The 25,451-nt window shown below is 42.8% G+C and overlaps 1 protein-coding gene across 1 annotated transcript in view; it reads right to left on the reverse strand.

Annotated features, from left to right (window-relative positions):
* Positions 1-25,451, reverse strand: part of LOC124777563 (guanine nucleotide-binding protein G(o) subunit alpha-like) — a 94,892-nt gene that overhangs the window by 63,080 nt on the left and 6,361 nt on the right. Inside the window, exons 2-3 of the mRNA XM_047253019.1 lie at positions 18,003-18,187; positions 7,811-7,971 (exon numbers count right to left, since the gene is read on the reverse strand). Coding sequence (XP_047108975.1) covers positions 7,811-7,971; positions 18,003-18,187 — 346 coding nt within the window. The remainder of the gene's footprint in view (positions 1-7,810; positions 7,972-18,002; positions 18,188-25,451) is intronic.

The raw sequence follows: 25,451 nt of genomic DNA on the forward strand, positions 1-25,451 counted from the left end.
AGGCGTTGGTCCATAAGGGTAGAGATTCAGACTAACCAATTAGGACATCACATTATGGGTGGATACTGTGCCCTCACAGAATCTCTGTCCTTAAGGACCACCATTTTCAGCTTATTACCCATTACTTACCCTTATATATATAATACACTAACCATTTCCCTTGCTGACTTTCTGCAGTTTCTGCTCCTTTATCACCTAGTGCCCTGCTCATCACTGTTGATGTCAACCCTGTCTACCCCATGCCCATGGCCTTGCCACTACTGAGCACTACCTTTCCTAATGCCCAACTGACTCCTACCTCCTCCACCATGACCTATTAACAGGCAAACAAAGTTGACACTCGGCGCCCTGGCTTATGGGAGTGGCTGTAAATGGGAAATGCCTTTGGTGTCGCTCCCATCAGCCACCGAGTTGAGTGTCAACTTTGCGCATACAATACTATATCTTCACTCATAACTAATTCTTCTTTGAAGGCGTTACCTACAAACAAATCTGCAATGCAGGCACAGGCAAATACACCAAACAATCCATCGGCCTTCTAGAAGAATCCCAATACCCTCATCTGGCTCAGAGACAGTGATGACATCTTTATGATCTGGACAAAGGGTGAGGATGCCCTATCAACATTCCTACAGAACCTCAACACCTTCTCCTCCATTTGCTTCACCTGAACCTGCTCAGCCAAACAAGCCACATTCCCTGGTGCCGGCCTCCACCTCATGGATGGGTCCGTCAGTGCCTCCATCCACATCGAACATAACAACCACCAACAATATCAGTATTTTGGGAACTGCCAACCATTACACCAAGAAGTTCCTGTATATTTAGTCAGCCTTGATTGCCACATCTGCAGTGACAAGCAGTCGCTCTACAAACATGTTAAGAGCCTAACTGAAGCCTTCACAGAGCAACATTACTATCCACACCTTGTGCAAAACAAGATCTCCTGTGCCTTTCCGGAGTCACCAACCATCCCCTCATACTCACTGACTGGTCACTTAGGAATGCCCCCTGGTGTCTCACAAGGGGAGAGTCCAACCTGTGGGTCACTGATTTTGATCAAGTTTTGCAGGACATTCTGTACTGCAAATAGAGAGACAACTGTCATGGCTTTTTCCCAGACTCTCTGACTCAAGGTCAAAGTTAATGACAAAAAATCATATTTTCAAAGCTATACATCTGAAGGTCGTCTAAAAACAAACAATTTTTATATGGAGTCCAAAGTTAATAAAGTTCAAGTTATTAACATTTTTTGTGTTTTTATACTGTAGCTTAGGTATTCGCTATTCTGTGTCCAGCAGAGCAAGGTCGATGGCCGAGTGGTCAAGGCATTAGAGTACCAAAGTGGTAATCCATTTTTCATTCCTGATCATGGCATTTCTTTCCCTTGATTTTTTTAAGTTTTATTTTTTAATTTCTGATAATCAGAATACTTTTTTTGCCTGTTTTTGAAGTAAAACATCCGGAGTGATGATTAAGAATCAAGTAAGTAAGTATACATTATGATGTACTGACATCCATTGATGATGATGTGCACCTCATATCTGAGGATATTCCGTATCAACAGCTGGATGGATTGTGTTCTGAATTCTCGTCCGTGTTCTCTGCTGGTCTGGGTCGTGCCAAGGAATTTGAAGCCCACATTACTCTTAAGCCAACGGCTCGCCCTAAGTTTTTCCGGGCACGCCCTATTCCGATGGCGTTGTGTGCACCTGTCAAGGCTGAGATAGACAGGTTAACAGCTTCAGGGATTCTCCTTCCTGTTACCTCCAGCGAATGGGCATCGCCAATCGTGGTGGTTTCTAAACCAAACGGGAGTCTGCGATTGTGTGGTGATTTTAAAGCCACTGTCAACGCTCAGAGCCTCATTGACACTTATCCTCTTCCCCGTCCTGAGGAGTTATTTACCAAGCTCGCTGGGGGCCAGTTCTTTTGCAAACTTGACTTATCGGAGGCGTACCATCAGTTGCCGTTGGATGCTTCTTCCAAGGCATTTCTCGTCATCAACACTCCTTGTGGGTTGTATCAGTACCAGCGGTTACCATTTGGCGTCGCTTGCGCGCCGGCCATTTTTCAGCGGTTTTTGGAACAGCTCACGGCTTCCGTTCCCGGCTGCATCAACTACCTGGATGACATTGTTGTCACGGGGGTCTCCACTGAGGAGCACCTTCGCAATTTGCGTTCGCTGTTTCGGGTTCTGCATTCGGCTGGGTTGAAGTGCAATCTGGACAAGTCACAGTTCTTCCAACCCTCCATTGTTTATCTTGGTTTCCACTTGTCCTGTGAGGGTATACGTCCTCTACGACAGCACGTTGCGGCCATTACCGCTCTACCCCGGCCGTCTACGGTCAAAGAACTTCAGGCGTTTCTAGGCAAGATTGCTCATTATCACAAATTCATTCCCTCCGCGGCGGTGGTGGCTCATCCTCTGCATCAGCTGTTACGCAAAAACGTTCCTTTCTGCTGGTCCGAGGAGTGTGAGCAGGCTTTTGTCCGCCTGAAGGCTCATTTGCAGTCGGCGCCTTGTCTTGCCACATTCCGTCCGGGTCAGCACTTGGTTCTGGTGACTGACGCGTCACAGTATGGCCTAGGGACTGTTCTCGCCCATCGATATGAGGATGGGTCGGAACGACCCATCGCCTACGCTTCCAAGACCTTCAACGATGCCCAATGGCGTTACTCTCAAATCGAAAAGGAGGCGCTCGCTATCATTCATGCTCTAAAAAAGTTCAGTGTTTTTTTGTATGGTTCTAAGTTTCACCTCATCACCGACCACAAGCTGCTGGTCTCTCTGTTCAGCCCCTCGGCGTCGCTTCCAGACAAGGCAGCTCACCGCCTGCAACATTGGGCCCTATACTTGTCTCGTTTTCACTATGAGATTCACTATCGCCCCACGGCCCAACACGCCAACGCTGACACGTTGTCGCGTTTGCCGATGGGCCCCAACCCGGTTTTTGATCGAGATGAACTCCTCTGTTTCCACATTGATGAGGAAGAACGTCGCGCGGTTGAGGGTTTTCCACTTACAGGTTCGCAGGTCGTGTCAGCTACTGCGTGGGACCCGGTCCTGCATCAGGTGATCGGTTTTGTTCAACGGGGTTGGCCGGACAGGACCAAGGCCCGGGCATCGGATCCCCTTCGCAACTACCATGCATTGCGCCTTCGTCTGTCTGTTCGTGAGGGTGTTGTTCTTCTGGCCACGGATGGCGCATCTCCACGGGTCGTGGTGCCAGCCTCTCTTCGCAAAGATGTTCTCAAACTATTGCATGAAGGCCATTGGGGGATTTCTCGGACTAAGTCCCTGGCCCGCAGGCACGTTTATTGGCCCGGTATTGATTCGGACATCGCCCACATGGTCGCTGCATGTGGTCAGTGTGCTCAACAACTGGCTGCACCTCGTACTATGCCCTCTCTGTGGCCTGATCCGGCGCAGGCGTGGGAACGGGTGCACGCTGACTTTGCCGGCCCCTTCCTCGGCACTTATTGGCTACTGTTGATTGACTCCTTCTCGAAGTTTCCGTTTGTTGTTCGATGTCCGTCGCCCACCACTGCGGCGACAACGCTGGCTTTGTCCAAAATCTTTGCGCTAGGTCTTCCATCCACGATTGTCACGGACAATGGCCCTCAGTTCTCTTCACAGGCTTTCCGTGATTTTTGTACTGGACAAGAGATTCATCATGTTACAGCACCGCCCTTCCATCCGCAATCAAATGGGGAGGTCGAGCGCCTTATCCGCACTTTCAACAGCCAGATGAAAAACTTCCTTAGTGATTTTTCCACAGATGATGCTCTGTTGCAATTTCTGAGTTCTTATCGCTTCACGCCTCTGGGTAATCGCAGCCCTGCTGAACTCTTGCATGGCCGCCAACCGCGCACTCTACTGCACCTGATTCACCCTGTCAGGCCTTTACTGTGTCCCCTAGTGCGGGAAAATACCCGGTGGGCGCTGACGTGTGGGCACGGGGGTATGGATCTCGCCCTAAATGGATTCCAGGGGTGGTCCAGGCTCTTCGCGGCCGCCGGCTTTGTGAAATACGTACGGACGACGGCCTGGTTGTTCGCCATTACAACCAGATGCACCCACGAGTGGTGGCCATGCCGGTGCCACCGCCCCTTCTTTCGTCTCCACCAGCCCGAGAAGCCAGTCCTGTCGATGCTGCTGATCTTCCGGGCGTGTTGCTGCAGCCGACGTCGCTACTGCTTCCGAGTACGCCGGAATCAGCCCCAGTCGCGGCGCCGCCTTCTCCGGGACCCATCTCGCTGGGGCACACCCCCAGGTCCACGACATCTATGGATGCTGCTCCGGAGTTTTCCCCCATCATCTTGTCCAGGAGGCGCGTTCCACGCGCAAGCTTCCGTCCTGGACATTTTCGACCATACTCTCATGTTTCTCCGTGGGATCTTCTCAGGGCCTCCCAAGAGGCCATGGATGTCTCCGCACTGTCCGTGTCTCCAAGGAAGTGAGTGTTTTTCTTTTCTTTTTTTTTTTTTCAAGGGGGAAAAGGGTTGTGACAGTGCCACGAGATTTAAAAGTGCCGCTACGTCAGTACGCGAACATGGCAATAGAGGCGCTCTGCAGCTCGGCCGAGCGCGGGAGCGCCACCTGGCTATGAACGGCGCCGGCCGCATGTCACGGCACGGCAGTGGAGTGACAGATTCGGAGTTGGATGCATGTAACTCGCTATTGCTCTACGTTGTATATCCACGCAATTTATTAGGATTAAAGGTTATAACACACAGTACAAAAATACACCTACAGTATATTATACCATAATCCTAAATAATCATCTATTTGTGAGCATTTTCATAATCTTTGGGGTGAAACTTACCATAGAAACAGGTAAAACATAAATTATTTCCTGCACCATGCAAAACACACAAGTAAAATCTCATTTCATTGACATGTTTTCCGCTACATTGTTTGCGGAGAAAACATATCTCATTCACAATGATAAAAACAGATCTATGAGATATTAATTCGTCTGCATGCCCAGTGTATAAAAGCATATCCTTAAAGACTGGTGTGGACAACTGGTTACGGATCAATGTACGAATAACAGTAGCATCCACCCTATCTTGTAACTCTCTGTTCTGCGATGTCACGTGATTTTGAAGTTGTGCAACGAAATTCTTTACCTGTCAAAAAAAGTAAATGTTACACAGCTGACAAAGAGAGGTACATTTTGGTGCTATCACTTTCACAGTGTAGGTTGGTTGAGTGTCATCAACTATGGAAGTCCTATCTAGTGTGTCATGTATCACGACGCAAATAACTGTCAATACAGTATAATATATATGTATCTGATAATTAATCACACCTCCGAAGTTTTTACTTCATCAATGCAAAGAAATGTACACTGTTTATCAGAATATTTTAAGATACACTGAAAAAATTACATGATGAAAAATCAAACATGGCCAGCAGTTTGGTAGTCTTAATTGCCTTGACCGCTGACCTTCCTTTGCTGGACACCTATAATGACGAGTACCACAGCTACAGCTTGAAAACACAAAACTGTTAATAACTTGAACTTATTAACTTTGGTCCCCATATTATAACAAAAATGTTTGTTTTTAGATTATCTTTCAATGTATAGAATTTAAAATACGATTTTCTGTCATCAACTTTGACTTTGGTTTTTTCAACAATTAGGGGAGTCTAGCAAAGAGCTGAAACACGTAACTCTTTCATCTTTGCAAGACTTGATCAAAATCAGACCCTTCCCTTGTCAGTACAACCCAGAAAACCAGGACTAGAGCAACTGAATAGCATTCGCCACTAGGGTTTTGGCTAACTCTTGTCATGCTCTGAAATCAGAATTATGTACCTACCTCCATAAAACAGATATTTAGCTGTAATAACCTTGTCCATCCCTTCCATCACTGCTCCCAGTCCCTTGCCTCATTGTTCTAATCTCTGTTAAAGACCCAGGATGCAAGATCTGTCCATATATCCCCCCCCTATCGCTTAATCTACTCCTGTCACAGGCTTTTTCTAAGCCATCAAATGCAGGTGTCCATTTCCCATCCCATCAAAGGCAGGGTCATATGTGGTCTACCATCTTAGCTGCAACCACTGTGAGACATTCTACTTGGGCATGACCACTAACAAGCTGGCTGTCTTCATGAATGCCCACCACCAAATTGTGGCCAAGAGATAGATAGACCACCCAGTTGCCACTAATAATGCCCAACACATTGTGCTTGACTTCAGTTACTGCTTCAGAGTCCATGCTATCCGAGTTCTTCCCATCAAAACCTGATTTTCTGAATTGTGCAGGTAAGAGGTCTCCCTACAACATATCCTTCATTCTCATAACCCCCTTGGCTTCAACATCTACTGGTCCCTATCATCCACTTGCTTCTACACAGTTCTCCGCTACCTCTCCAGTCTCAAACATGCCCTTTATCCCCCCCCCCCCCCCCCAAGTGCACCTGTATAGTTGTTTCACTTTCTCTGCTGCCGAGCCCCCCCCCCCCCCCCCCCTCCACCCTCCTGTGCAGAACCACCCCAATACTGCATTTAACAGCTCACCATCATGATCATGTCCCTACTACATCCCTGCACACTTTCATAAGCAACACTACAGCAGTTTTCACCACCCCTACTCCGCTATCCCCACTCCTCCACTCCATTTCCATACCCTCACTACCTGTACCAGCTGAGATCGCTACTCGCTGCTGTTGGGCCTCAGTGTCCGGAGACAATATTAGCCATGTGTGTGAGTTGTTGTACATGTGAATGTATGCACTTTCTTTATAAATCTGTCATGGATTTTGTCTGATAATTAAATTACTTTTAAATGTGAAATGCCTCCATCTGCAGCTGCACAACACCTTCTCTATGGTAGAAATAGCAGTCTCTCCTAATTCATACTGTGTTTTTCAGTCCACAATTTTCCACTGTTTTATTTGACAGAAGAGGTCAGTGTCTTTACACAAAATAAATAAAAATTAATGCAAAACAAGTACTTTCTTTCTGCAAGAATTTTAGTTTTACAGCATTACACAATCTGCATCAAATTTAATGTGATTAGAAAGCTATAAAGTTTAACATAGTTCTTGCATAGGAATAAACATAAAATGTATTGAACCTTCAGAACTGTTTTATTTGCATTATGTACTCTTGAAAACTCTATTTTGTAAATTCTTAACTTCAATATTGTTTGAATGAAATCATTTTGGGCATTAAGCCAATGACACAGCCTAAATTGACCTTTCCTGTGGAAGCCTACATACATATACTTAATACTGTTACTAAACTCTATGTGAGCAGGCCTCTGAAAGCTCAATGGCACCAAAAGACTGCCGCATCATCCTCATCGGAGAGGCGTTACTGGATGTGTGTATGGAGGGACATGTGGTCAGCACATTGCTCTCCCAGCTGTTGTCAGTTTTCATGACTGGAGCCGCTACTTCTCAACCAAGTAGCTCCTCAATTGGCCTCACAATGGCTGAATGCACCCTGTTTTCCAACAGCACTTGGTAGAGCCAGACAGTGACCCATCCAACTGCTAGCCAAGCCTGACATACTTAACTTCAGTGATCTGATGGGAACTGGTGTTACCACTGTGACAAGGCCATTGGTATTTAGTACTATTACTCAACAAATTCATAAGAATAACCTGAATTGTGACCTGGAATTGTACTATATTAAAAATTTATGAAATTATTTAATTTTAATAAATATTATTATTACATTAGTGGGAAGACATGAAAAGATGGAGGGGATCATTTTTCAAGCAGATGCATCAGGGGCTGGAAAAAACGATGATATTAGATACATAGATAATAAGTTACCAGTACTTACTATAAGGCAGAGTCATTAAGCTCATACTCATATCCACGTGCCACGGCCAATCGCACTCCTCGGTCTGCCCATAGTTCGTGTAGTGCATTAGCCACATCTGGTAAGACATTGAACTGCTTGTCAAAGCAGCTGGAGCTGGTCAGAATTGTCTGTGCATGCCACTGAGACACATGAAGATAATCTTGGTAATCATATTTTTTATGATTTTAATTGCACACAGTAGTTTGCAAAGTACTTTACTTATTTCCCATTTAATATCTTGATACTACTCAATGTGAAGGAATAGCATCACTATGCTTTTTAAAGGAAAAGGAACCAAAAATTGGCTGGAATTTAATTTTTTAGTTAATCACATTTATTTTGTATTTAACTGAGGCCAGCAAGCAAAACCCAATTAATAACAAATACTTTTTACCACTCAAAAATATATATTATATGAGCCTGTTCACAATGGCGCAGATTCTTAATTCAAATGGGCCAGCATCTCTGTTTTGTGATTTTTTACTAATAAAAGGATGTAAGATCAAGGCACAAATTGTATTTATAAGACACACATAACACTGTAATAGGAACCTGCTGATAAAATGTGATTGCATTGTTTGTGCAGCAATCTCAGGAGGAGGGACTTTATATTGGCTTCCTCTTAATGTCAAATAAGGCAAATCTAAAGCCCTGTTATTTTATTTTATTCCTTATGATCACTAGTATCACCATATGATCATGCAAGAAGTTACTACGTTAACTGAATAATACTTCAATACACTGAATAACAAAAACCACACCGCTACTACTACTACTAATAATAATAACAGCAATAATAACGGGAAGCCATAGCAGTCTAAGATGTTGGTGTTAACTTCAAATTATTAACAATGGGCAGAGAAAAGTGATGGTAGGTAGCCATGATGTGGTGTCATAAACTGTCCCAGCATTCACTTGTAATTATGGAGAAAAACCAAAAACAATATCACTTTACAGTATAGCAAGTCAACAACTATAATAGGACACAATAAAAATAGCTATTAGCAGCCAAAAAATGAGTGTCTACTGCCAAGTGACAGACACATATTGCAAGTAAGTTATCTTGTGTTTACGCTCATTTTAAAAATGTGTTTCTGTTTGCAGCACTGTTTCCAAACAAGTCCACAACATGTTTGCAACCTATGTTCATTGTACATGTCCCAATCTAGGCTAGAAATAAACAGTTATGTATGTGCATTCACACTGTCTGCAACATTGAAGATGCAACAAAATTTTCATGTTTTGTCTTCACATAGTGTATTACACTAAGTCCAGTGGAAAGGATGAATTAATTAATTGTGGTCCTGCATGAATAACACTCAACAATAAAAGTAGAAGAACACAAAGGTATGGTTGCCATATCAAACAAAAACATACTACATGGCAGCAGTGACATGCTATGCAAGATGAAATCAGAAGAAGCGCTGCATTTCGTCACTTCACTAGGATGCAACCATCCATTTTTAAAATTATAAATAAGAGAAGAGAGAAACAAATTTCAGAAAATCAGTTACTGTAAGACAGAGACTTCTTGTCAATCTTTTATTTTTAGAAATATGAGATTCCTTTCAAAGCACTGCATTTTTAGTCTATATCTCGAAGCCAGCTATATCTCAAATACTTCTTGCAGTTTGTGAAGCAATGGTGAAGAATTATGCAAAGGCAATTCAATTATGTAAATAGTGCTGAAGTATATGTTTTATTATATAGAAAATACTTATAATACAATAATATATTTAATCAAATCATTTTCACTTCCAGTACCTACCAACTGTTCTACAGTAATGCCACAATTTTACAAACAAATGTGGCAGGGGAATATGCAGTTACTGTATCCACATTCACTGACAATTCCTCCATTCAATTCTATCTCAAGGAGTACATGATAAGCTTTGTCTGTACTGTGTCAGCAGAGACCTCAGTTTCTTTTCTACACCAATGCTGCTGGTGTTAAGAACAGCAGGGACTTTCTGCATGGAATCCTATTTTAACTTGAAATTTTTGCAGTTTGCACTTCACATATTCCACATACACACTCTGCTGTCTCAAAGAATGTGATGAGATCAAATATCCATTGTCTTGACATGGCAACAGGTATTTGAATTTACCACAAATTACTGGAGCAACACAATTACTATTAAGTAAGTCAAAACATAGACAAACACTAATTTCATACAGTGCCATTTTGTGGGAGCAGATCAAAACAATGTTTCCTTTGACCTGTGCCAACACAGCCACAGTTGGCTATTTTTGTGTTTGCAAGATCTCCAGCAGTAACTTTAATGTTTCAAACTCAGTGGAAATGTGGCTTTGGAGACACTACAGGAACACAGAAACTATAGCGATGGTGATTACAGATGAAGTGATTTTATTATCACTCAAAGCCCTAAGCACGAGAGAGAAATGTGGTGCACTTCAAAACAATCATAAGTAAAATTGAAATAAAATACCTATAATTCAAATCTTGATGTCGATGATGGTCTGCAGGCAGCTGACTGGTCAAAGATTGAAGAATCAACCCCCATCCGAGAGAGAGAGAGAGAGAGAGAGAGAGAGAGAGAGAGAGAGGAGGGTTGTGAACTGTGAAAAGACAGACAATTAAGGAAATAGGGCAAAGGAAAGAGGAGAAAGGAAAGGAAAGCGAAAGTAATAAGAGACCAGGATAAGGAGGATAGACTGTGATTTGGAAGAGGAGTAGGCATAGGAAAGGAAAGATGTATACAGTAAGAAACACTAAAAGAAGTAACTGGTCTGACTTGTGGGGCACAAATTCAGCTAAGACACTGAACAGCTTTAGATTCTTTCTAACAAACCCAAAGAACCAATAATTTACACCTTCAAAGTTGGTAACTTGATCTCCATAACATACTTCCAGCTTCTGGATGCCAATTTTGTAGACTCACTCATGGTAGTCACATACTCATTTTGTAATCTACCCACAACTCCCTATCCACCATTTTGGCTATTGTCTTTGCATTCATTTTACATTTTGTTTTTTCTTCAAATTCTGAGATTAATTTTTTGTTTCTTATCCTTTCCTTGCTCTCTGCTCTCTGCTGCCATCACCCTATACTTTTATACCTGACACCCCTTTAATCTCTTACAAAGGATCATTTGTGAGACAATTAATTTTTAAGGATTTACGTTCTGTGCATTTCATGCAGTATTCAGAGTGGATAGTCTTAGGCTAATACAAGAGTGGACTCTTGGTAATAGAAATTACTTGAACAAGGACACCTGAACCTATTAAAACATCTGAATCTGTTAAAGTGTTAGGAATGTCAGTTAACCTTCAAACTGCCAAATTGGTGGCATGAGTGAGGCCAGTGTAAGGCTACACAGCATCTGTGAACTGCTGTGGCATCTACTCAGTGCCTTTGAGCTGTTCACTACCAGATGTATAATCAGCACAGAGCAATACAAGATGAAACTGAAGTCAATCTGCTTTTAATGGTAACATATTGCAAGATTTGCCAAGGGTCCTGGAGGAGACAACATTTCCTCAAAATTATTGTGATCCCTGGAAGAGCCAATCATGACAAAACTATTTGGCCTATTGTGCATGATGAAATATCCTCAGACAGCAAGAAGAACATAATAATTTCAATTCCAAAGAAAGTAGATGCTAACAGGTGTGAGTACTACCAAACCATCTGTCTAATAAGTCATGGTTGCAAAGCACTGACATAAATAATTTACAAAAGAACAGCAAAACTTGCAGATGACCTCTGGGAAGATTAGTTTGGATACCGAAGAAATGCAGAAACCCACAAGCAAGTACTGCTCTTATGATTTATCTTAGAAGACAGGATAAAGAAATGCAAACCTACATTAACAGCATTTGTAGTACTGAAGAAAGCTTTGGACACCATTGCCTGGAATATACTGTTTGAAATTCTGAAAGTATATGGAATAAAATACAGTGAGTGAAAGGGTATTTACAACATGTACAAAAACCATACTGCATTTATAAGAGTTGAAGGACATGAGAGGGCAGCAGTGATTGAGAAGGGAGTGAGACAGCCTATTCCTAATGCTATCAAAATGTATATTGAGTAAGAAATAAAGTAAACCAGGGAGGAATTTGGAAAGGCAGTTAAATTCAGGGAGGAAAAATAAAATCTTTTAGATTTGCCAGTGTCATTATAATTCTGTCAGAGACAAGAACAGACCTGCAAGAGCAGCTGAACAGAATGGGCAGTGTCTTGACAAGAGGTTATACAATGGACATCAACAAAAGTATAACAAAGGAAATGGAATGTAGACGAATCAAATCAGGTAGTGCTGAAGGAACCAAGTTAAGAAATGAGACACCAAAAGAAGTATATGAGATTTGTTATTTGGGCATCAAAATAACTGATAGTGACCAGTGTAGGGAGGATATGTACTGTAAAATGCAGACTGACAATTGCAAGAAGATGGTTTCTGAAGAATGAAGAATCTATTAAAATGTAATATAAATCTCAGTGCTAGGAAGTCTTTCATGAAAATACTTGTCTAGAGTAAAGTCTTGTATGGAAGTGAAATATGCGTACTGTGCGGCTGGTCCTGGCGGAGGTTCGAGTCCTCCCTCGGGCATGGGTGTGTGTGTTTATCCTTAGGATAATTTAGGTTAAGTAGTGTGTAAGCTTAAGGACTGATGACCTTAGCAGCTAAGTCCCATAAGATTTCACACACATTTGAACATTTTTTTGAAATATGCATAATAAGCAGTCCAACAAGAAGAGAATTGAAAGTTTTGAAATATGGTGCTACATATGAATGCTGGAAATTAGGTGGGTAGATCAAGTACTAATGAGGAAGTAATGAATTGTGTTAGGGAACAAAGAAAGCTATAGCACAACTTGACTAAAAGGAGGAGTGACTGAATAGGACGACTTCTTTTCACATTCTAGAGACCATTCTGAATGGGATCCATGGAATACAACTAATGTAGTGTACTATAATTAAAGAAAGTTCACATGGACATAGACAGCAGTAGTTACTCAGAGATGAAAGAGCCTGCACAGGATAGATAGTGTGGAGAGAAGCATCCTTTAGACTGAAAACCACAAGAACATTAACAAATAATGGTGTAAGGAATCCAATCCTGCAGCAAACGAAGCTATTCAAAGTCACAATGTCCAGATTAAAAACAAGTGCAGTGCATTACACATAATAGTTGCTGCTGCTGCATGCACATATTTAGAAGTGAACATATATTTGGAATATTCAGAATTACAAATCATGAAACAAAGAAGAGAGAATTGGGAGGTAACATAATGTTGAGGTAGTTATGGATAGAAGTAATTTGTAACAAAGCCTTTTTAATAAAACCACAATAAAATTGTGCTGCAATTATATTGCAGAACTATCGTGAATATTATACTAAGTTGTTTTGTAAGCAGGCACAGCAAGTAAGCTTTCAGCCAAAAAGTCCATCAGCAGAATTAGACACCACACACACACACACACACACACACACACACTCATCACACAAACGCAACTCCCAAACAAATGACCACAGTCTCTAACTGCCAAGGCCAAACTGCGAACAGCAGAGCATGACGGGAGAAGCAAACTGGGTGGTGGCGGTAAGGGAGAGATTGGGGCGGGGAAGGATAGGGGCGCTTTGGTGGAACAGAGAGTTGTATAGTGCTGGAATGGGAACAGGGAACAGAATGTGTGTGTGAAGAACAATGACTAACGAAAGTTGAGGCCAAGAGGGTTCAGGAACATAGGACATATTGCAATGAGAGTTACCATCTGCGGAATTAAGAAAAGCTGGTGTTGGTGGGAAGGATCCAGATGGCACAGGCTGTGGAGCAGTCACTGAAATGAAAAACATAGTGTTGGGCAGTGTGATCAGCAACTAGGTGGTCCAGCTGTTTCTTGATCATAGTTTGCCGGTGGCCATTCATACAGGCCGAAGCCTTGTTGTGGTTGTCGTGCCCACATAGAATGCAGTACAGTGGTCGCAGCTTGGCATGTAGATCACGACCGGTTTCACAGGTAGCCTTGGCTTTGATGGGATAGGTGATGCTTCTGACTGGTCTGGAATAGATAGTGGTGGGTGGATGTATGGGACAGGTCCTGCATATGGGTATATTACAGAGAATTAACCATGAGACAAGGGATTGGGAGCAAGGGTTGTGTATGGATGACTGAAGATGTTGTGTAGGTTTGGTGGGCAGTGCAATACCACTGTGTGTGTGTGAGTGGGGGGGGGGGGGGGGTAGTGGGTAGGGCATTCCTCAATTCAGGACACGATGAAAGGTAATCGAAACCCTGGCGGAGAACATAATTCAGTTGCTCCACACCTGGGTGGTACTGAGTCATGACGGAAGTGCTTCCATGGATGGTGAAACTTTGTGGGATAGTGGGTTACTGGAGAGAAAGGGCATAGCAGATCTGTTTTAGTACAATGTTTGGACGATGGTTACAGTCTGTAAAGGCCTCAGTGAGGCCCTATCGAGAGGGACTGTTCATCACTACAGATGCATCTCTCATGAGTGGCTATGCCATGTGGAAGGGACTTCTTGGTATGGAATGGGTGACAGCTGTCAAAGTGAATGTATTGCTCGTGGTTGATAGGTTTGATATGGGCAGAAGTACTGATGTAGGCATCATTGAGGTGGAGGTCAACATCGAGGAAGGCAGTTAGTTGGGTTGAGGACAAGGTGAAGTGAATGGGGGAGAAGATGTTGAGATTCTGGAGGAATGTAGATAGGGTGTCCTCACCCGCAATCCAGGTCACGAAGCTGTCATCAGCGAATATGAACCAGGTGAGGGGTTTGGGATTCTGGGTGGTTAGACAGGATTCCTTTAGATGTCCCATGAATAGGTTGGCATAGGATGGTGCCACGTGGTGCCCATAACCATATCCCACATTTGTTTGTAGGTGATGACTACAAAAAGGAGGAGTAATTGTGGGCAAGGATATATTTGGTTAGAGCAACAAGGAAGGAGGTTGTAGGTTTGGAATATGTCAGGCAGAGGTAGTGTTCAATAGCGGTAGGGCCATGGGATTCAGGGATGTTGGTGTAAAGGGAGGTGGCATCAGTAGTGGTGAACAGGGCACCATTTGATAAATGAAGAGGAACTGTGGCGAGTCAGAGGAGGAAATTGTTGGTATCTCTTGTGTAGGAGGGTAGGTTGCAGGTAACAGACAGAGGATGTTGGTCTAAGTGAGCAGAGATTCTCTCAGCAGAGGCACAGTAACTGCCCGCAGTTTGACATTCTGTATGGTTAGGTCTATGGACTGCAGGAAGCATGTAGAAGTAGGAGTGTGGGGAATGGTAGGAATGAGGAGAGAGATGGACCCTGGGGAGAAGTTCTGGGATGGGTCTACGGACCTGAGGAGAGACTTGAGATTCTGCTGGATTTCTGGAATGTGGTCACTGTGGCATAGTTTGTAGGTAGAGTCCTTCTGTCAGGTAATCGTTGCAGTTCAAAACCACAGTGGTGGAGGTTTTGTCAGCAGATAGGATTTTAACATCGGGATCAGTTTGTAGTTGGTGGATTGCAGTTCTTTCTGTGTATTTAAGGTTATCTTGCTTGTCCAGGGATTTGGGGAATGACGGTGAGGCAGGATTTGAAGTTATGGAATTGCGGAAAGTTAACAGAGAATGATTTGGGAGCAGTGGAGGTGGATCACGGTTGGATGGAGGAGTGAACTGAGTCATGCAGGTTTCAGCACTGGTCTCTGGTTGTGTCTCTCTGGTTGTGTCTGATTGGTAGGGTTGGTGGTGAAAAACTGCTTCCACTGTAGGGAGAATTTTACAAACAAATCTAGTCCCACAAAACCTTGTCAACTGGCCTAAACCTCCTTGCTATACCTCCTCTCCAACTGTAAAATTCTCCTTCCAGGAACTAGAGCAGCTTAACACCACCTCAAAAAACTACCCATCCTGTTCACTTCCTACTTCTGCCTCAAACTATCACTATCCACCGCCTGTATAACAATCTCCAAACTCCTCCACATTTCCTGATAGCTGACAAACCCTGACTTGCAGATCTTCTGTGTTTACCCCACCCACAAAAACTCCCTCACACTGCCACACACAATCCAGAGTCTAAATACATCGAAACACAGTGATGAACCTTTCCTCTGAAAGCTTTAGCCCCCCAGAAGTATCAGTCCTTTCCAAAGGCCTCGCCTTTTGACCCAGTCCAAAATTCAATTTCCAAAGGCCTCGCCTTTTGACCCAGTCCAAAATTCAATCATGTAGGACTTATTAAAGACCTTCTTGCCTTCTTTCAATCCCTATAGTAGAAATAGTTTTTTGCCACTAACCCTACCAATCAGACATAACCAAAGACCAATGTTGAACCCTGCCTGACACAGTTCACTCCTCTATCCAAAAGTCATCCACCCCCACTGCCCCCAAATCACTCTGTTAACTTTCTACAATTTCTTAACCTTAAATCTTGCCTCACTATCATCCCCCAAATCCTTCAAAATGCAAGCTAATCTTACATCTGCAGAAAGAGCCACAATCCACCACCTACAAACTGAACCTGACCTTTTAATTCTAGCTGCTGACAAAGACTCCACCACAGTTGTTTTGAACCACAAGAATTACTTGCTTAGCTGAATGGTGATGTGTTTGCCTACTATGCAGCAGGCCCGGGTTTGATATTCGGCCGGGTTGGAGATTTTCTCCACTCGTGGACTGGGTGTTGTGTTGTCCTCATCATCATTTCATCATCACCGGCACACAAGTTGCCTAATGTGGCATCACATGAAATAAGACTTGCAACTTGACGGCCATACTCCCCCAATTGGGGCCTCCCAGCCATCAAAGCCACACGATCACTTCATTTTTTTACCTGGCAGAAGGATTCAGCCAGCTGTCAGATTCATCCACCTACAAACCCTGCCACAGTGCCCTATTCCAGAAATCCAGCAGGATCTCAGGTCTCTACTCAAATCCTCAGACCCATCCCAGAAGTCCTCCCCAGAGTTCATCTCTCTCCTCACCCCTACCATTCCCCACACCCCCACTTCTACACATTTCCTGAAGTCCGTAAACCCAACTGTACAGAATGTCCCACTGTGGCCGGTTACTGTGCCTCTGCTGAGAGAATCTCTGCTTGCTTAGACAAACACCTTCAGCCTATTACCTGCAACCTACCCTCTTACACAAAAGATACCAACCATTTCCTCCACTGACTCTCCAAAGTTACTTTTCCTTTATCACATGGTGCCCTGTTCATCACTATTGATGCCACCTCCCTTTACACCAATATCCCTAATGCCCATGGCCTTACTGCTATTGAACACTACCTCTGCCCAACAGATTCCAAACTTACAACCTTCTTCCTAGTTGCTCTGACCAACTATATCCTTGCCCACAATTACTTCTCCTTTTTGTAGTCATCACTCACAAGCAAATGCGGGATATGGTTATGGGCACCGCATGGCACCATCCTATGCCAATCTATTCATGGGCCATCTAGAGGAATTCTTTCTAACCACCCAGAATTCCAAACCCCTCATCCGGTTCAGAATCACTAATGACAGTTTCATGACCTGGGATGAGGGTGAGGACACCCTATCCACATTCCTCCAGAACCTCAACATCATCTCCCCCATTCATTTCACCTGGTTCTCCTCAACCCAACAAACTGCCTTCCTCAATGTTGAGGTCCATCTCAAAGATGGCTACATCAGTACTTCTGCCCATATTTAACCTATCAACCACGAGCAATACATTCACTTTGACAGCTGTCACCCATTCCATAACAAGAAGTCCCTTCCATATGGCCTAACCACTCATGAGAGTTGCATTTGTAGTGATGAGCAGTCCCTCTCGATAGGGATAGCCACCAACTGCCGTTGCATCTGTAATGATGAGCAGTCCCTCTTGAAAGTGTCTCACTGAGGCATTTACAGACCGTAATTACCCTCCTAACCTTGTACAAAAATAGATCTACAATGTCTCATCTCTTTCTGAAGTTTATGGACCCCAATTGCCTCTGAAGAAGAGCTCTCTGCAGTTCTCACCTGCACCATTTGGATTATAAAATTACTGGTTTTGTAAGTTAATTTAAAAAATCTTTCATATCATTGAAACTTTTTTTCGTATTAATGGGAGCTACAAGGAGGATCTGTAAAATGTCAACAATGAAGTATATTGCTGAATTATTTCATAGTGTATTTTGGGTTCTCAATATTTACTACACATACCTTATTTTTATGAGACTGCAGATTTATCCTCAGCAGACCCATGCCACTGAGCACATACTTCATGGAGGATAAGAGGTTATCCATGACCGTTGGCCGGAAGCTGCTGAGCTCCTCTCTTGTGAAGCCATCACTGTGGATGATTTTCATCTGCTTTACCAACGTGCTCTTTCCGCTCTCTCCTGCACCTGCAACATTTTCAGGATCAACTTGTCTCTGTCATAAAAATGACTCAACTGTAATATTACTTTACCACCAATTACAACTATAAAGGTTATATACAATCACAAAGAACTCTGAGTATTTATGATCCTTAATTACCAACATATGTAGTGCAAAATAATACACAAGCTCGTGGGTTAATGCACGGACATTTAAAAAACATGAAAAATCCAAAATCAGCATGCGCTTTGGTCTGAAAGCGTGAAGTTCATATGGATATGCCCTTCAAGTACAGCCCAGTTTCATCAGAATTGTATAAGTGTTTGTGGAGAAAGTTGCTCTGTTCTATACAGGTGAAGAATTAATGGCAAAAAGCATTAGCTACACCTGTTAGCAATATGTTTCTCATGCCTAACAGAAATGAGTTACATAGTGATGTTTAAACTAAGACAGCCATCCTGATGAACTGTTATTTTTTTTTCAGTTCTCAGAGTTTCATAGAAATCTCCTGCTTTCTCTGTTAACATTGGATCTAATATGGAAACTACTCCTGACTTCTTCTTCTGGAACAGCAAGTGCAGTGTTTCATGTTATTTTGTGTTAAGTTGAAGTTCTCATGCATTAATACTGTGTTGGCCTGGACTGGCTGTCAGCTTCGATTGTAAAATTTAATAGTTTTCTTTTAATCTCTCACTGTTTGTACCTATCCCATATACCTGCAAAAGTCTTACTGCAGATTCGTCCTTTACTAATTTACCTACAACTTCTAATTTCTTTTCAGTCATCAGATCAACACATTTTCACTTACATGTCATCTTCCTAGAACATGTAAAATACCTGTAACTTCGGAAACATGAAATGTGGCATAGATTAACACTGATTGTCAATGATCCTTTATAAAGATCTGCCAAAAGCTAGAAAAGTACAATCAACGATGTGCTCCAATGTGTAACAGTATGCTTTCTTTTTGAACAACACAGAGCAAGAATTTTGAAGGGAAGAAAACACAAATCCTGCTCTTTTGCTACCGTGTTTAAAAGAGTTGGAAATTGTCAACCTTTATCTCCTTGGGTGAAGGGCTGGTCACACATGTAGACAGGACATTGGCCACAGGCATGTTACAAGGATAAGAGTCACAGCATGTACCTGAAGGTGAAATGAGAAAATATTTCAGGAATATCTAACATTAGGGCCTTCATCATCTCTGGCGGCTTAACGCAAGTCACATACATAATAACCTAATGGAATACTTCACGCAACCTATTCCCCTCCACCCCCCACACTTTGGAAACACCATAAAGTTAAATTCTGGCACTCAACATAGGCCCCTAATTAAGCTTAACAATGAAGTACAGAGTGGATCACTGTTGTAATTGCTTTACAGATCTGACAGATATTTCTAATTTTTGTATTTTTCGCAGAGACGATACACTTAAGATAAATTAAACTTATGTCTGAAGCAGTCAAATCGGCTGATCAGCCTTGGGGAGTGCTAATAATGTCTGATCCCCTGATAATGTCTTAATTGCATCCGTATACATTAATAACGGTTGTGAGATACTGTCTGTTTGAATTGAGATTTGAGGCAGAATAAGTTTCCTCACGACTGCTAGTTATTGGTAGGAAGGGGCTTTGCTGCTGTCTGATATCTTGATACAATTTTGATAACGGTGCTCTCTCTGAACTAATTCCATACATTTATTTACAGCACAAAATTTCACCTCATAATGGATCACAAACTGTTAATTTCTCTGTTCGGTTGTAAGAATGCCTCCCAGAAGAAACAGCGTAATGCTTACAATGCTGAGCCCTCTTTCTCAGCAATTGCAATTATCCAATTCACTCTTAGCCAACAGTACATGTAACACCGACGCCTTCCTACCTTTGGGGTCAGATCACACACCTGACTCTTAGGAAACACTGCACTTCCAAATAGGGAAAACTTGACAAAACCACCTACAAGAGTTTCCTGTCACTGCATCCACAATCACAACATACTCAGGTGAGGACCTTACAAATCTGACAAGGTTGGTCTAAACATTCTCTGCTCTGCTCCTTTCAAGAACCCTGCAGATACTTTCCCCCTAAAAAAGAGGATCCAGATAATAAAAGGGAGTACTGATGCTGATGTCAGATGATGGTGACTGCTGTGTGGTCATCCCACCCCCACTGCATCAGTGCATCATAATCTCCAGCATGCTGACCAGTCGGGAATGACACACATTAAGGCACTTGCATGATGCCATACCTACTGGAATGTCATCACGTAGGACATCAAGGGAACAGCAGACTCCAGTGAGACCCGTGCGCCAACCCAGTCAGCATCCCTCATCCCTGCAACAGTTCCACATCTGGTTCATGTCATACTGGCCATGGGAGCACGTCCATGTGGACTTCGCTGGACCAATCCACAGAGAGATGTGACTCACCATCGTAGACTCAAATCAAGTTTTCTAATGTAGTCCAAATGTTAAATACTACAGCAAGGGATTAAACAAGGACCTTGTAGAAAATATTTGCCATGAAGGGCCCTCAGAAACAATTGTTTTGGACAATGTCCTTCAATTTTCATTCAAAATGTCTCTGCTCTTGGACTGGCACACTGCACCACACATCTTCACAATTCCACTCACCCTTCAAAGGTGAAGCCAAGCAGTTTGTCTGTTTGCACCTTTACGGTACAGATGTGGAAGATCTGCAGGCTGCACCCAGATCTGTGGTCTAATCTAGTCCCTGATCTCCTGTGAAATCACACTCACACAAGTGCACAGTCTGGCAGAACTGCTGCACTGTGCTGACATCGAACCCTACGGAGGCCTCCTGTAGCCAACAACACAACCATGCCAGCTCTACTGTCGCCCCCACTACTCGTTGTGCACAGAGATTTGGACTCACACTGTTGGGCGGCTCCCAGGATAAATACCAGACACCATCACAGTTGCACAGGAGTGACAAATGTTAAGCCCTTTCTGAGGAAGTTTATACACTAATTTCATTGAGAGTCGTGATGTTCTACTATTCAAATAAAGTTCACCAAAGTTCCATACATTACATACCTTCAACACTACATTCATAAAATTAAAGTAGTTGTTTCCTCATATTGCTGGCTTGTTGAGAGCCAATAATACACCTAATGAGTCAGTCCCAGAAGCCTAACAAACTGGAGGGTTTCTATGCAGCCACTGCCTTTACTTAAAAGAGCAGTATTATCATTCAACTATGTGAGATCATGACAAAAGTGGAGTTTGCTATATACAGCTGATCAGTTATCTCCCACGTGCTAGTAAATATATTAACTGAGTCTGTTTACTGTATCCGTGCAGTTGTCATGAACAGTTTGTGTTTCAAGTTTTGCATCAAGAAAGTAGCTGAGAAAAATAAATTTTCATACGCTGGTTTGGTCAATTAACTTTGTAGGAAGGAAATGTTCCTGTTAGGTAGTGGCAGTGCACTTTTTCCAACTGAGGATGACAACTGATCCAAAGAACTTCCTGTAGGTCAACTAATTTCTGAATGACGGAAGGTTCTTAAGTTTGGATTCTCCAGAACATTTATTTATCCAGCAGGAACTGATGCCCAACAGAAGAGCACTGGTTGGTACAAAAAACCATTGTTCCAAAACAGTTCTAATATAACAGTATTGGATTTTGTCGGATTTGGTGATGCCAACTTCATGCCACTATGAAAAAGATTGCACTTAATCTAACAGAGTTCATACTAGTTATTAATTTAGTGGGAGCATTATGGCAGAATGTATGCCCTGCAAAGATTAAGCCAGTGGATTGAGAGTGTTAATCACATCTTCTAGGAAGACATTCAATGATTTAGATATATCATGCCAGTCATGAGTTACAGATTAACCTTACACAGTTGAGGTTACTGGTACTGTATGGCCTCCCGCCTTCATTCTCAGAGCATGTTGCACTATACACTTGAAAGTAAACAGCACTACTTGCGACAAGTGAGCTGAAATTGCACGCTCATCTTTTACCTGTCAACAATACAGTATTATGACGCCACCATTTAGTGTATGACACTCATCATGGAGAGATGTGGCTGTTGAAAAAGAGATATTGATGATATGTGTATTGTAATAGTTTAACAACATTGGTGACAGAAAAGTTTCAATATCCACAGTGCAAATGGTACAAATATTGGGATGTGGGCTGCCCATTGAGGGAGGCCTTGTGATATTCTGCAACCATCTAATTGCTCAATCAAATGTATATTCACTAAGTGTGAAGTTATCTATAGACACTTCTGATGAGGAGTTTTGGAATTCAAAGAGAATGAACAAAAGGTGTTACCATAGGAATTTGTACATTATTATAAGTATCTCAGATACTGAAGACAATTTCAGAGATAAATCATTGTCAGAAAAATGAGACTTATAAGTCAAGTAATTCGTATTATATGATCATCATACATCACCCTTCCTGTCCTGAAGCCATTTGTGTGCTAGGCATAAGTAGTTATGGTCTAGTTCCCACTGAAGTTATGCTTTAAGCATCTGCTGCCAAGTTTTGCTGATAGAGCAGTTTACGGAAATTAGGATGTTAGACCAATAGGACCAGTTATTTTTGCTAATTTAGTATGGGCACAATTATCTGTGTGACTCATGCCAGCAGATAATGTAATGAATGAAATTTTCACTCTGCAGTGGAGTGTGCATTGATATGAAACTTCAGGGCAGATTAAAAAGTGTGCTGGACCAAGACTCGAACTCGGGACCTTTGCCTTTAGTGGGCAAGTGCTTTACCAACTCTGCTGCAGAGTGAAAATTTCATTCTGGAAACATCCCCCAGGCTGCAGCAAAGTCATGTCTCTGCAATATCCTTTCTTCCAGGAATGGTAATTCTGCAAGGTTCACAGAAGAGCTTGTGTGAAATTAGGGAGATAGGAGACAAGGTACTGGCAGAATTAAAGCTGTGAGGACGGGTTGTGAGTCTTGCTTGGGTAGCTCAGCTGGTAGAGCACTTGCCCGCGAAAGGCAAAGGCCCTGAGTTCGAGTCTCAGTCCTGCACACAGTTCCAATCTACCAGGAAGTTTCAGATATCGTAATGATTCTGATGTGAAATGTGAATGCCTTGAGTAACAAATGTTAATCACTAGGGTGATGTCACTCTTTGCTGATTGTCAACTGAAGTTTCTGCATAGTAATGGGGTGCATAGGAAGTGACCTATTTGGTAGTGGTGTAAGTGACTCAACCAAGAAGGTTCCCCCAACTTGCCCATCTTGAGTTTTGTTGAAATTTGCACAGAATGTGCCAAACAGACCTGTATGAACTTCTGCAAGTTTCATCTCCATCTGTTATGTAGTACGTACTACAGCTATTTCCCCAAGTGTCACTTTTGTCGAAATGGTATAAGTGCCTAGAAACTCTCAAGTTCAGGAAGTCACTGTTCCTAACCTAATACAACTGTCATGCTGGCAATAATTTTTGCACAAAATACAGAAATAGCACAGATAAAGATCAGAAAGCGATATCCATTACACATACCTCTTCCAGCCTGTTGCTAAATTTAATCAAGACAAATTTCCCTTGTCTTTCAGGAAGGAATATGTTGTGACTAAATGGAATTGGAAAGTTTATCATTTGGGAGAGTATTGTCGGTCTGGCTGTTGGAAGACATTAACTTTCCTACAAAAGTATTCACGTCATTATCAGCCACTGAAGATACCAAAAAAATACGATATTTTATTTTACTTGAACACACTGTATCTTAAACTGACACCTCTTACTTTGTGACTGTTAACACTGCTGAAAAGACGACATTGAAGTCTACCAACAAATTGGCTCATGTTGTAGGAAAGTTCTTGTAGAAGGTAAATACTTGTGGATTAAAAGAGACCACCATCAAAAAGTAGAAGCGCTGACTTGTCGATATGCACAGACAAAAGAAAACTTTCTAGCTTTCAGAGTCATCCTTTGACGAGCTAGAGCAAAACACTAACAGAAAACACAAATGCATTTACACACCTATGCCCCTTTCTGGTGCCAGCTAAATTAATAGTGCCAATGCTGTTTTTTGGTAGGTGGACTGGTTGTAGTGAGGGTAGTGTCAGGTGTGGTGGGTAGAGGGAAAGGGAGACGGGAGGCAAGGCTAGCGGCTCAAAGGGAGGTGTGCAGTTTACTGTCTAGGAATGCAGGAGAGAGGGGTGGAACATCGTAGCAGCGGCGGGAAGTGGCACACACTTGAAGGTGACATGAACTGGGACAAGGGGACGGGATGGAGGAAAGGGTGTGCACAGTGCATTACCTGAGATTGAGGCCACGACAATTACAGGATTGGAGGATGTGTTGTATGTATAACTCTCATGTGTGTAGTTCAGCGAAGCGGGTGATGGAAGGAAAACTGCAGATGACTCGGGTTATAAAGCAGCCACTGAAATTGAGCTTGTTACGCTCACCTGCATGTTGTACCACCTCGTGGCCAATCATCTTGGACAGCTCACTGATGGTCATACTGACATAATAAGCTGTGGATTGTTTGTAGCAAAGTTGGTATATGATGTGGCTGCTTTCATAGGTGGTCTGGCCTCTGATAGGATAAACCTATGACAGGATTGGAATTAGAGGTGCCGGGTGGATGGACTGTGCACTTCATGCATCTTGGTCTGCCATAGGGATAGGATCACTGTGGCAAAGGACTGGTAGTTGGGGTGATATAAGGATGGACTAGGATGAATTGTAGATTGGGTGGGAAGGGTCTTGGGTAGGATGCCTCTCATTTCAGGGCTAGGATGAGAGATAATCAAAACTTTCAGGTAACCCACCGTCCCCACACCCTCCATACAACAGTTAGCCCTTCATCCTGTCATCCCCTCCTGATTCATGTCCCCACGTTGCCTGCAGGGTGTGCTGATTGTCACTGCCAACTACAGTTGCGCCAGCCCATATGGCTGCCACCCCTCCTTCCGTAATTCCTATCTGACAAACTGGCCGTCCTTCCTTCAAGTTGCTAGCCAGCCACCCCTAGTCCCTCTCCCTGCCTCCAACCTCACTCTCCCACTACCCACCCCACATGGCACTACCCCCAGCACAACCAGTCCATCTACCAAAAAGCAGCATTGGCACTATTAGTCCAGCTGGGACCATGTCTGGGTCCATGATGGCTGTACCACAAACAACTGCACAAAATTCTGACGTACTCAGCATACTGAGAGTAAAACTAACGAAACTATAGTCACACATCAATTGTGATATAATTCAAAAACTATAGAAAATCTCTGTGCAGGTAAATTTCTGTTTTGATATACAATAATATTTATTTCAAACTGTTCTGTAA

This window comes from Schistocerca piceifrons, chromosome 2 (genome assembly GCF_021461385.2).
Source record: "Schistocerca piceifrons isolate TAMUIC-IGC-003096 chromosome 2, iqSchPice1.1, whole genome shotgun sequence".
NCBI classification, from domain to species: domain Eukaryota; kingdom Metazoa; phylum Arthropoda; class Insecta; order Orthoptera; family Acrididae; genus Schistocerca; species Schistocerca piceifrons.